The following is a 13,159-nucleotide window of genomic DNA, read 5'->3' as shown; positions in this document are numbered from 1 at the left end:
AATTTGGGGTGTTTTGGTTCTCCTAGAATCATAGAGTTGTAGAGTTGGAAGGGACCCCAAGTGAGTGGCCACTGGGACTGGGCCTGCTGCCAATAAGAAAGTTCCCAGGTATCTCCTTTTTCAAGTCTGTTAACACATTTTCCCTTTTGTTCCAGATGGTTTCAAAGTAATTAAGTTGGAAACACTAGTAAGGAAAGGTATTTGTGTTGGAGCTGGACATTCTGGTAGTAAATAGAAATACATTGATTTTTATTAATGAAATTAAATTAGACATAATTCTTAGAACTGGAAGAACTGATAATTTGTATGATAGCGTAGCCATAATTGCTTAATAATAATAATATATTTAAACCTCACCCATCTTACTGGGTTGCCTCAGCCACTGGGGGTGGCTTCTAACACATAAAAAACATAATAAAACATCAAACCTTAAAAACCTCCCAATACAGGGCTGCTTTTGGGTGTCTTCTAAAATTTGCATAGTTATTTATCTCCTTGACATCTGATGGGACGGTGTTCCAAAGGGAGGGCACCACTACTGAGAAGACCCTCTGCTTGGGACTGATGGGTAAAAAAATGTGTTGAATACCAGCTCTTCCCTAGTTTACAATGACTGTTCATACACAAACAGTATTTTTATGATAGTTAACCTGGTACTGAACAAAGTCCAAGATGAAATAATGACTCTTCTGCAAATCATCACCTCAAACACGGGTTCAGGAAGTGCTAATCCATAGGTCTCTGCCTAGGATGCATGGTATGTCATGGAGATTTGGATGCAGTTTAAAATGTAAGGTGAATGGAATTGATGGCATGTTAGAACCAAATTTCAAAGGCTATTATTGTTACAGAAACACACATTGATTAAGCAGGATATAAATTTTAATAAAACAGAATCAAAGAATGTGCTCTCTGTGAAATGAACAGTTTTGTTTGTCATTTGGTACAACTGTATGTCCTCCTGTAGGGGAGAGAACTTATTTGTTTAGCACTCAAAGGGCAATATTTTATATTTGGAATTATGAGGTTGTATACAGTGTTGCACAACAGAGGAATCCAGTGCAACAATGGAAACCCTGCTGCAGAAACAAACCACAAGGCTTAGATTAACATTACATGTGAACAAGAATTCATGGTTTGTGTCTCTCCAAATAAGCCGCAACTAAAAGCTAAGGTTTGTTCTTAGCTTACCCTTCACAATAAGCCATGATTTAACTGTTTATTGTGACATGTGAACAGGACCAGTGTGTCAGTTGCCTGATTTGCAGCATATGAACATAGCTTTGTTTCTAAGTGAATACATGGTTAATTTGTGATGTCTTTAAAAAAAACTGGTGGTCTACTTATTTTGTTCTTGAGAGTTTGGTTCAATTGGTGACTGAGAAAAAACTTTTACACAGAATGGAAGATTAGAGACAATTGCCTAAAATATATTCTAGGATTTAGAGTAATATGGTCTATGTGGAGCTGCACCATAACACTTAATCTACTGCATATTATATGTGCAAGGGCAGAGTGATGTAGGCACATGTTGGGCATCTTGATCCCCAGATCTCATGCACCTCATATACTGCTGGTTCTGTGTTGTGGTTGCTAAATGAACTGGTTGGAATCCTGTGCTGCAATGTGTGAGAGGAGGGCAGTGTCAAATTTGTGTCAAGGGCTGTTCATTGAATGTAGTAGATATGACACCTTTTCCCCCCCTGTGAGTGGAAATGTGACCTCAGACGTTGGGGAGGATCCTAATTAACCTAGTGACTGCTATTCCCTTGCTTATTAACCTTTCAGTGTCATAGATGCAACAATGACAATTTTGTGGTGATGTAGCATCAATTGTTACATTGTTACAATACATGGCTACGCAAACATGACAGTTCAATCATGCTGCAAAACCCATTGTGTTAGTTGCAGCAGTGCTATAACTTCATAATGTCACATTATCCTGCACAAGGAGGTTTATTGGTGGGTCTGTTTCAATCAAATGGGGCAAATGGAGGAAAGTTTAGTGCTCTAGAGAAGTTTTAAAGTGGTGTTTGAGGAAGTCGATGTTCTCACATTGGTATCAGTTTTTAACAAAGCCTGGAATCTGTAAAACTTCAAGCTAAAAGAAAACAATACTGTATGAGCAATTAGGGGGATTGCATGCATAATAGGTAGCTTTCCTTTTGTTTCATGTGATGTAAGATATGGTGCGATATTTTCCATCAATATTGTATTTGTTTAAAAAATACAAGCTCCTGTAGTTTTAGAGGAAAATCCATCTTTTATTGCATGGTTGGTCAGTGTCTGCTGAAGGCTTCAAAACAAAATAGTCCCTTGAGCAGCAATTGAGAGGGGGATTTCTGTACTGCCAGAGTAGGCAGAAGGTAAATCCAGATCTACTGTAAAATATTTGGATGACACAGTAGATTGGTAAGGATTTCTGACTCTGTCATTTAACAATGGCAACAGCAAAATGACCCCCCAAATTATACTGCTGAAATGAAGAAAAATCGAGTGGTGGGGTAATTAGAATCAATTATTGCATAGGATTGTGAGCTGAATTCAGTTTTGGTACTCAAAACAAACTTGAACTCAGAATATTTTCGTTCTAAGTATATATCTTTTGCAAATGGATCCAATTGGTGGCTCTTAGGATTCTAGTAAAAAATCAAAGTTGATAAGGCAAGTCTGAAGGGTGCCTACCTTAACTCCTAGATCTTCACTTTCCCTGTCTGCTAGGCTTGCGGCTCTCACATTTTTTCCAACTTGACTTTTTCCAGTCTCAACTTTATAAAATGCTCTTATTCAGGACTCAAATTTTATAACCAGAATAAGGATCATTTTTACAACCAGAATTAGAATCTGCATAGAAAACTATATAATATATTTTTAGGAGATGCTTGATACTAAATGTGATTGTCCTGCACTGAATCTTACTACCGATGTTAAGACTGCTTTTCCTTAACAGTTGCCAGCTCCATTTCTCTCACTTCCTCACTTTCCATTAGTTCCCCTCCTGCTACCCTTTTTAGGAATTCTCTCGCAAGTCAGCTCCTCAGTATGTATAAGTGCTCAGATCATAGTGATGGCAGTCTCAAATCCCTTTCTCCTCTTTGTGTGGAATGCTGCTATGCTCACAGCTTCCTCTGAGGAAGGCCCTGAGAAATGTATGTTTTGGGCCAGAAAGAGTCTGGTGTCCTCACTTGATTTATATGCTTTCAGCTTTTTATTAAAGTTCCAACTTAACTTTGATTCGGGTACAATTTAGCACATCATTGTACAGTGAACAATTTAGCACATCATTCCTTCAGTCTGCTTTTAGGTCAGTGATGGGGAACCTTCAACCTGGTAGCCAGATTAGACCTAGCAGGGGTGCTATTGGCTTGTGAGGCCATTTCCTGAAAACCATGCCTAACTGACAGCAGGTATGGGGAAAGTAAAGACAAGGCGACAATCAGGAGTCTTAAAGTACACTGAGGAAGACTACAGCTATAAGCAGTAATTGGCAGGGCCAGCAACTTTGCAGAAATCAACTGAAAGAAAAAGTTTCTAATTGAACATCCCAATGTAGCCAGTCCATGCTTACAAAGGGATCTTCCTTCGCAACCTGGCTTGAGTTCAAGCCGGACTTCAAAGGCAGAAAATAAAGAACTGGGAGCACAGTTAGTGTGCACTCATGTTTCTTTCCTTTGAAGCTGGCTAATTGATGTTGTGACATAGAATCACAGAATTGTAGAGTTGGAAGGGACCCTGAAGGTCATCTAGTGCAGTCATACATAACTAAATCATACCTGGCAAATGATCAGCCAACCTCTGCTTTAAAAACTCCAAGGAAGGGGCATCCATATGTTGGATATTCTGTGTGTGTGTGTGTGTGTGTGTGTGTGTGTGAGAGAGAGAGAGAGAGAGAGAGAGAGAGAGAGAGAGAATCATTTGTTCCAGAAACAGATAAGTCATTTCAAGAAGCAGCAGAAGGCTTAGTTTGTTTTGATGCAAGGGTATTTTTTGTGGGAATTGTTCTTTGGACTTGCGCAGTATGACAGCAAGTACTGATAACTATGGTTCTGTGTAACTTGTAACTTGCTGTGAGTCTCTTGCTTGTGTCTTGTGGTGAGAGAAACACAGAGAGTGAGTCTTGGACTCTTGTTGGACTCTAAGCATGCCTTGACCACAGCAGTGGTGAATGTCTATATATATTTGCTACCAATATGCTTTTATGCCTATCAAGTAAACTTCTACACTTGACTGAATCTTTATGGCGTCCATGAGTGTTTATTGCCTACTGTGTGTACCTTCAACCCCGAAGACACTTCTAAGGAAGGAGCTGCATTGAGATGTAACTCTGCTGAGTATAAATACAGGCACACACACGCAGCAAAAGTGATGCTGGACCCTATCCTTCTAAATCATCCATCAGAGGTTGATGGATTGATCCAACACTATATCCACCTCTTGTGGGCATTTGCTCCATCCTTCATGTGACAGCACTTTAGTTATTTGAAGATGGCTATCATATCCCCTCTCAACCTCCTCTTTTCCAGGCTAAATGTACCCAACTCCCTCATCTGTTCCTCATAAGGCTTGTTCATCTTGGTCACCCTCCTCTGCACATGTTCCTAAACCGTATTATCTTGGTGGGATGCATGATGGGACAGCACCCACTGTAAGCACCCACTGGGGAACTACAATACGGCATAGCTCCATAGTTTGTCTTCAATAGCTGTTGGGATCTTGAGTCAGCTGTAATGTCTGACCATAGAGCGTGTTTGGTAGACCACCATGTAGACCAGGGTGGTCTATCCCATGGCCTGAGGGCCTCATGTGACCCTCAAAGCCTTTTATTGGCAGTCCTCAACAACATTTGACAACCCCACCCCCAGAAAAGACTCCCCACTGCCTCTCCAAAGCTAGGTAAAGAGGCACTGGGCTTTGGGAAGGTGTGAGGACTCTGACAGGGTCCTAGAGTACACCTGCCTCCTTCCCAAAGCTTAGTTTTCACTTTCCGAGCTTTGGAAAGGAGGTATGGGGTTCTAGGACCCTGCCACAGAGCCCTGAGTCTCCTTCCCAAAGCCTTGCTTAGCTGGCTAAGGGAAGGCAGCATGAGGGCCTAGGGTGTCTGTGTGTGTGTACATTTTTTGCCTCTCCCACCCCCGTGCACAGCCTGCGGGTTCTGTGTCAAAGTACGCTTGCAACTGACTTGGTATGAAAAATTGGACTACCCTGATGTAGACACTCTACCACATGCACTCTGGTTGGCAGCAGAAAAATAGTGCTGGATCAAATAAAGGCAGTGGGCAGTTAAAATCAGTGGATAGTTGGTTGGGGTAATAATTGGCAACATCACAGCATATTTGAAGGTTATATTGGCTGCGGAGCAGCAAATTTGGTTAAATAACAGCAGAAGAAGATTCATGATGATAACCTGTGGTCCACAGGTTGCCCTTAAGTGTGTTAAGTTGAGAGTTGATTTGCCTTCATTAAAATTTCAACTCTCAATTAGCAGGGTTTAGTTGTTTGTAATTCAGTGAGCCATTAATAGTAGTATTGCCTAAGATTGCTTCCAGCTCATTTATGCTCTTAGAAAAGTTAGGTATAGAGCTTATCTGTATCTTTGTTCACAAAATCTCTACTACTTTTGTGGTGGTTATACTTTTATAAATGTAGTAAACTGGGATGGAGATTGGGCTCAGGCATTGCAAGCTGCTAATAAGCCATCTTTCTTTAAAAATTATATTGCTCAACTTACTGTTGGCATTTAGTAAATGTACTGTTTTCCCTTAAATTAATAACATAGTGGATGATCGTCTGTTCCTATGTGCAGAAATGCACATGTTCAAGCTGTGTGTGCACAGGAGGGAGGATGCAGCAGGAGACTGAATTGTCCCTAATTGATTTTTGTGCGTATATTTGCAATTTTTCTTAGCCTGCTGCTTCTTTTATTTCAAGCTCTTCTCATTTTAATAACTTGCAGTTTCTTTTATTGTTTATTTTTCTTCCTTTCTTTAATACAGAATAGGTAACTGCCTCTGTTGTATTTTCTGAGGAAGGGTTTCAGGTCCTTTGACTTGCACCGTCAAGTTCTGTATATCTATCTGTGTTTGTGTGTGAATACACACTATATGATACACACAGACCATTTTCAAGCATCTTTTATCATTTTGCTCTGATGACTGCTATTTCTTATTGTTTGTTTAACATTAATTGCCTAGCTACACATTATACTTGTCACATGTGAGCTCTTTTTGTAGAGTATTCTGAAGGATTCCCTGCCAAGAGGCAGAGAGCAACATTAGAGGGGATGGTAATTTCTTTTTGAAGGTAGATACTACTGGCTCTTTCTGTCTCTCCTCTCCTCTGCCTTTTTCCTCTCTTCTTAGCTGCTTGCTACATATCCCTATGATACGGTTAGAAGAGAGACGAACTGTGGAACTTAGCCACTAAGTGGAGAAAGAGCAACAATTCATCCTTCACTGTTTGTGTGATTTCTGCCCCTTCCAACTTTCTGTCCCCTTGTTGTGGACCCGTTGGAACTCTCATCAGCTAGAGCAGCCTTGCATGGTGGGACTGCACTTATGGGGTAAGCGTAGCGCATAGCAAAGCTTCATGTGAAGAATTTATGAGAATGTTTCAGCTTTATATCACAACTATAGCTAAAGTATTAAATAGCAGGTGCAGGTATCTTTGGGTTGACATGTTGAAAGTATTGAAAAGCCGATACATCTGATAGCTTTTCAGATGCGTGCAGTAATCTCTTTCTTACTGTCTCCTGGTTTTTGAGCTGCAAGGTAGTGAGTGAGTGAGTGAGTGAGTGAGTGAAGGAAGATGTGGAAGTGATGATGGACAGACCTTGCATTCTTTGTGTTATTTTTATAATTTATGTTTGAAAAAAGTGATTTAAAAAACATATGTAAACCACCCCACTAATTTGCCACCTTTTGAACATTAAGGAATACATGGTTTTTTTCACCTAATTGTTAATCTCTGTTGACAAAACTAATGTGGGAAGTAGCCCTCTGTTCTTCTTTTCTTACTTGTGACTCAATGTTGTGTTATTCCTTTCCCATTTGAAAATAGGATTGGTGAAAGTCAGTGAAATTCTTAATTCAAAAAACTTTCAGTTCTCCAGTAGGGGCAGGTACATTTCTGCTGCCAAGGTATAAGTATATTAAAAGAGTTGTGCCACCTTGCTGAATTTACTTAATTTTTGCCAAAGAATTTACAATGCCTTGCCCAAAAAAGTGCAGGGCATTTTTCAAGGGCTTATACCACTCTAGTAAGCACTAGTTTGGTGCAACTACCAGAGAACACATGGGAGGAGCGGGATTTGATCAGTCATTTGCTGATGGTTGCAAGAATTCTGTAATATGAGCAAATATTTGTCAATGATTGCAGAAGTATAGAATCTCCTGGGCTTTGCTTTAATTGTAACAAAGCCAAATGAATATGGTGGAGCACTGAGAGTGAGAATATTTGTTTGGTGACATATCTGAGTTTTTAAAATACTTTTTTATTTTTATTTTAGGAGATCTGCTGCAAGATCCAATTGCACCCACCAATTCCACATGCCAGCATTATGTATGCAAAACCTGTAAGGGCCAGAAGATGATGATGAAACCATCGTGTAGTTGGTGCAAGGACTATGAGCAGTTTGAAGAAAATAAACAGTTAAGCATTCTAGTGAATTGCTATAAAAAACTATGTGAGTACATTACACAAACACCACTAGCACGGGATATTAAAAAAGCTGCTGAGACTTCTCCAGATCTATTGACTTTGCTTAAAGATGGCGCTGCACTCCATGAAGACACAGAAGAAACATCTGATGAAGCCGTTGCATTGTGTATCACACATTCCCCATCACCTTCAACCTCAGAGCATGCTAATGAGCCTCCAGCATGCCATTCTTCTGTTCCTGAAAGCACACAGGAGTCTGATGTGAAAGGCTCCACTATTAATGGGTTGCCCAATTGCAATGGGCTGTCAGTAGATAAAATTGGAGCAAATATTCCTTCTCCTGAACAAGTAAATACAGTTAATGTATGTAGCCCTGCACCGTGCATAGAAACTGACGATAATTCTAGCAATCTTCAGCCTGGCCAGTGCTTAAAAAGTGACGATATTTCTAGCAATCTTCACCCTGGACAGTATGTAAAAACTGAAGCTATTTCCAGCAGTCTTCAGCCTATCTGTGATGCTGTTTCTCCTAGTGACTTGTGTGTGGCAAGCAGTGATACCTGCAGTTTCAGCAAAGACACCACCAAACCTGGTGATTCTCTTCTACTTAGTGTTGAGGAAGTGCTACGGAGCTTGGACTCCAACACAGAGGTCTGTGGTCCTAATCTGCAACATAGCTTGGAAACCAATATATCCAATGGCCCTTTTTTGCAGCTTTGTCCTCCGCCTCCTAGCCATAGCATGTTCATGTCAATGGGTGCTTCACCTTATGGGATTTCATGTACAGCTGTGACACCGAAGGCGGTAAAATTAAATAGAAAGCGATCGCGTTCCGAAAGTGACAGTGAAAAGGTTCAGCCTCTTCCCATTTCCAGCATCCTTCGTGGCCCAACGTTGGGAGCCTCAGCCCCGGTAACAGTGAAACAGGATACAAAGATGTCTTTGCAGCCTGTAGCAGCTGTACCAAATGGAGGCACCGCTCCTAAAATAGGCAAAACTGTACTCTTAGCAAATAAAGGCATGAAAAAGACTCTAGACCACACAGCCAAGAAACCCCACCCGAAATCCAAAACAGGAATGCTGAAAAAATCAAGAGCTGGCAGTCATGTGCCAGGTGGTCTAACAAAAACGGTGTACAAAAAGCCACAGGAAAAGAAGGGGTGCAAATGTGGTCGAGCCACCCAAAATCCAAGTGTTCTTACATGTCGTGGCCAACGCTGTCCTTGTTACTCGAACCGTAAAGCTTGCTTAGACTGCATATGCCGTGGCTGCCAAAATTCATATATGGCTAATGGGGAGAAGAAACTGGAGGCATTTGCAGTGCCAGAAAAGGCCTTGGAGCAGACTAGGCTTACCTTGGGCATTAATGTGACAAGCATTGCTGTGCGCAATGCCAGCACAAGTACCAGTGTAATTAATATGACAGGGTCACCAGTAGCAACGTTTTTAGCTGCCAGTACAAACGATGATAAGAACTTGGACGAAGCTATAGACATGAGATATGACTGCTGAGTCAATTTTTTTCTTTTTGATCTTTCTCTCCTGCCTTTGGTAGGGGGACTGCTATAATTTTGAGGGCAGCTATGGTTCTGTTTAACTTGCCGGAGCTCCTGCATATAGATCACTTGTATCAAGTGTTTTTCATTGCTATGTTGTGTGTTAGTGTCTGGGAAATAGTTTGACGGTAATTGCGGAGTTACCCTGAAACTGTCTTTAGTTCTTACAGCACCTCATAGTTTCAGATCAAATGCTAATGTAAATGATTTATAATACACAATTACTTTTGGGCAAATATTGACCTTGTACCAGTTCATGCTTTGTGCTTAATCAGAGATTGATTGAATATACAGCAATGGTTTCTAGTCAGTCCATCACGCTTGTGGTAATTTATTATGTACCCATGGTTAGAGTCAGTGTCGCAGGAAATCGGCGTCAAGCTCATACTGCAGTTGTAGTAAAAATGTCACAGCCAGTCTTCTCATACCACGTTATTGTGGATAGGGAGATTAGTAATTGAGCACTTTAAACTTGTTCAAAAATTAAAGTCATTTTAATTTTCCATCTAGTGTATGCTGTCCTGAAGCAAAGAAACTATGAAACTGGGCCCTCCTGTCAGATTTGAACACTCAAGATTCTCAAATATATGTTTCTTTTTCTCTAGAGTAATATTTCAGAAATAGTAATAGAAGTTCCATTGTCATGAAGCAGCCTTTGAAGACATTATTATTATTATTATTTTATTATTATTTTTGGAAGAATTTGCAGATTGATGTCACTAGTCTTTTGCATTATGTGTCATACTGTAAATGCTAATCTTCAAGATATTATTGTGGAGTTCATTATGAAATAGGTAATGTATATTTTGGAATGTGCTAGTTAGCTACAAAATAAAAGCAATTTAATTCTCATGCCAAAATTACTGAGACATCATTGTATATGTTAGTTTCTAGCTGTTGGCAAGAGCATACCTCCTCCCGCTTCACACAAACATGCTTGGAATAATAGCAGCATGATGACACTGTGAGGGCATTGACTTTCTGCTGAGGTCCTCCCATGCAGCTACTACTTCAAGAACCTAGTGCCTGTTTTCCCCAGCCTTGCTTGCATAAATTGCTCCTATCTGGGTGGAGTCCTGGATGGGATTAGACACCAGCTGGATGCACCAAGAAGAGACACAGCAGGGCATTGGTTGAAAGTGACTAACATGCTGCTGTGTGCCCAAGTTTGGAACAGCAGGGATGTGCCAAGCATGGAATTGGTGTGGTGGATGTTGCAAGTTAATCTTGGAGCCCATCGGAGCTGTTCTACCTTCTGCTCCACACACAAGCTTTTGTCTTTAGCTTATTTCCAATTATAACATGAAAGAAACAGCAAACCGTAAAGTTGAAAATATACCACTTTGTATCAATCCTCCTATTGTTGAGATGTGTGCCTAGAACAGGGTTAGCCAGTGTGGTAGCATCCCGATGTTAGATTGCAACTCCCATCATTCCTGACCATTGACCACGCTGGCTGGGGCTGATGGGAGTTGTGATCTACATCACCTGAAGGTCACCATGTTGGCTGCCTCTGGTCTAGCATGTAAGTTCTTCAATTTGCGTATCTATGGGCTGACTAGAATGGAAAAGATTAGCCTGCTATTTTAAGGACAATAGTTCAATAACCTGTTTGAAGAGAAGTGATGCCAGAATTTCTAAAACTCCTTTACATTTGCCATCTAGTTGTTCATTAAGTGACATTGCCAGGGAATTATGACATTAGACACTTTGGATTTGGCACAAAGCATGTACAATGATGGTTACTAGGTCTGAAAAGTAAGCAAAAGGTTTTGGACACCAATTGGATGATGCCTCCTTTTTGTTCTGTAGTGTACCATGGTGTCATTTTATGTGAATGTGGTCAAATAGCGTTTTTGTTGGCTTTTTGGTTTGTTTCCCCCCTGTCTTTTCTGTGGGTAGGGCAGGGTGTGTGTGTTTGGGGGGGGGGTTAAAGCCATAGAAAGAAGGATGTGATGTACGTGTTCCGTATGTACTTTTTTTGTTTCTGTTTTGCAAGAAGAGTTGAAAAATATTTTTGATAATGAGAGTAAATGGTGGAAAATGCTCTTTAGTATTCTCGTCTCTTTTTTTTGCCAGCCCAAACTCCTGAATTCTGTGTTTAATTTTGAGGTTTACTATGTCCTATTAAAACATAATTAGTTAAATATTTGTGATTTTTGTGTGGACCAAATGGGATCTGCCGTTATCTACTTCAGTGTTCTAACCTTTACTTATTAGTGTAAATCCAATTATTATTTCAGTATCTGTAAGAAGACTAATCAAACAAACCAAAAGCCTGGAGTGCTATTCCCACTGCCTGGGTATTTTCTGCAAATGTCTGTAGAACTGTTAAGTTTTTTTTTCAAGACTGCTACTAGTATAGTTCTGGAGCTCCAATATGTCATGAGTATGCCTTGGTCCCCAAATGTGGGAATGATTTCAATCTATCTCACAGCTATACTAAACAGTATTCCAGTAGCTGGTGATTAAAATCAACTGTTCTTTGGAACTGCTTATTGGAGATTCCAGATCTTTAATGTATTGCTGGTGGTAAATTCAGGTTTGTTTTAAAAACTAATTTTCTTCTACACTGCCAACATTCTTAAACTGTGTATTAAAAATTGAGCTGATTAATAAATGCCATTTTTTAATTTTTATTTTGTTAAACTACCCAGGGAAACAATTTGATATCATTTAATACTCTGAATACTTGGTTTCTAAAGGAGACTTTTTGTTTCATTTCATTAAAAGTTGTTTTGTTAATTTCCTGCAGCTTCAAAAATTTAATAAAGCAATGGGGATAACTCATGTTGGTAATAAGAGGACTGTCAAATCAATGATCTTGCATCCCTATGCTTGGGTGCCATTTTTTCTATGTTGCTTCCTAGACTGCTTTAGCAAAGAGGTGCTTCTATAGTCACTTGCCAGAAGGAACAAGAGGATCACTTTGGGCTGCTTTGCATATACATTATCTTCTTTTTTTAAAAAAAAAAATGTTGGTTGAAAAATAGTGTTTGTAAAGTACAACACAAGTGTTTTTCCCATAATAAAAAACACTTGCACTGCACTACAGAAAATGCCACGTAGGAAAATTACTAAAACCCAAGCATGGAGTCAAATGAAGAAGGCAGAAAAAGGCACTTTGGAGCAGCTGTGAGCACTTGAACACATGTTTAATTCTGGATTTAGGTATCGGACCAGGTTTGTGTGATCCCAAAAGAAGTCCGATTGTGCAGAAATCAAGATTCAGGACAGGCAAAAGAATGTACCTTTTTACGCAGCACACAGTACAGGATGTAGCCATGGCTTTAAAAGAGGTTTATACGAATTCATGAACGATAAGGTCATCAGTGACTATGTTCTCCCTCCATTTCAGGCACTGCTTTTGAGTACCAGTTGCTTGGATACCCAGGTAGGGAGAATGCTGTTACGTTGTCATGGCCCTCTGATTGGCCACTTGGTGAAAATAGGCTGCTGGACGAGATGGGTTTTTTGTTTGATCCAGCAGGCATTTATATTCATATGCTCTTACCTAATATATTGCAAATACTTCAAAATCAGAAAGGGTACTACATAGGCATTATAGATGGTAGCTGAATCTCACTCTTGAAGAAGAGTCGCTGCTACATTCCTAATTGCTCAAAAGCAGCACACCTGCTACCCATTGCTATCTGAGCTGTAGATCCAGGAGACGTACTCTATGGTACAATTTTTTCTCTAGGGCAGTGTAACCTACCTCCCCTGCTTGAGCCAAGACTTTTCACTGATTTGATGAAATTGATGAAATTTAATAATTAAAAATACAACAGGGTGTTGCTAATATATTGGCATTTCACTCCAAACTAACATCATTTTACCCAACCACTGTACATAAATAGCAGGGAGGGCAAGAAAGAAATCTTAGATTAGGCTACGAGTGGTTATGACAACAGTTGCTCTGAGCATGCTTCAGTAGGTAAAAACAA

General features: G+C 40.0%; 1 protein-coding gene across 4 annotated transcripts in view; it reads left to right on the top strand.

Moving 5' to 3' along the window:
- MSL2 (MSL complex subunit 2) overlaps positions 1–13,159 on the top strand; it is a 28,410-nt gene that overhangs the window by 4,808 nt on the left and 10,443 nt on the right. The window contains exons 1-3 of one of the 4 annotated variants that reach the window (XM_081863517.1): positions 1,945–1,962; positions 3,305–3,407; positions 7,505–11,259. In XM_081863517.1, coding sequence (XP_081719643.1) covers positions 7,585–9,168 — 1,584 coding nt within the window. In that variant the 5' untranslated portion in view covers positions 1,945–1,962; positions 3,305–3,407; positions 7,505–7,584 and the 3' untranslated portion in view covers positions 9,169–11,259. Of the gene's footprint in view, positions 1–1,944; positions 2,154–3,304; positions 3,408–7,504; positions 11,260–12,570; positions 12,607–13,159 lie in introns of those variants that run through there. The other 3 variants (XM_081863516.1, XR_014156991.1, XM_081863515.1) reach the window with 3 other exon arrangements.

This window comes from Podarcis erhardii (genome assembly GCF_964252035.2).
Source record: "Podarcis erhardii genome assembly, chromosome: 5".
Lineage (NCBI taxonomy): Eukaryota > Metazoa > Chordata > Lepidosauria > Squamata > Lacertidae > Podarcis > Podarcis erhardii.
The sequence above is the reverse complement of the archived record's forward strand: the minus strand, read 5'-3'. Positions and strand labels throughout refer to the sequence as shown.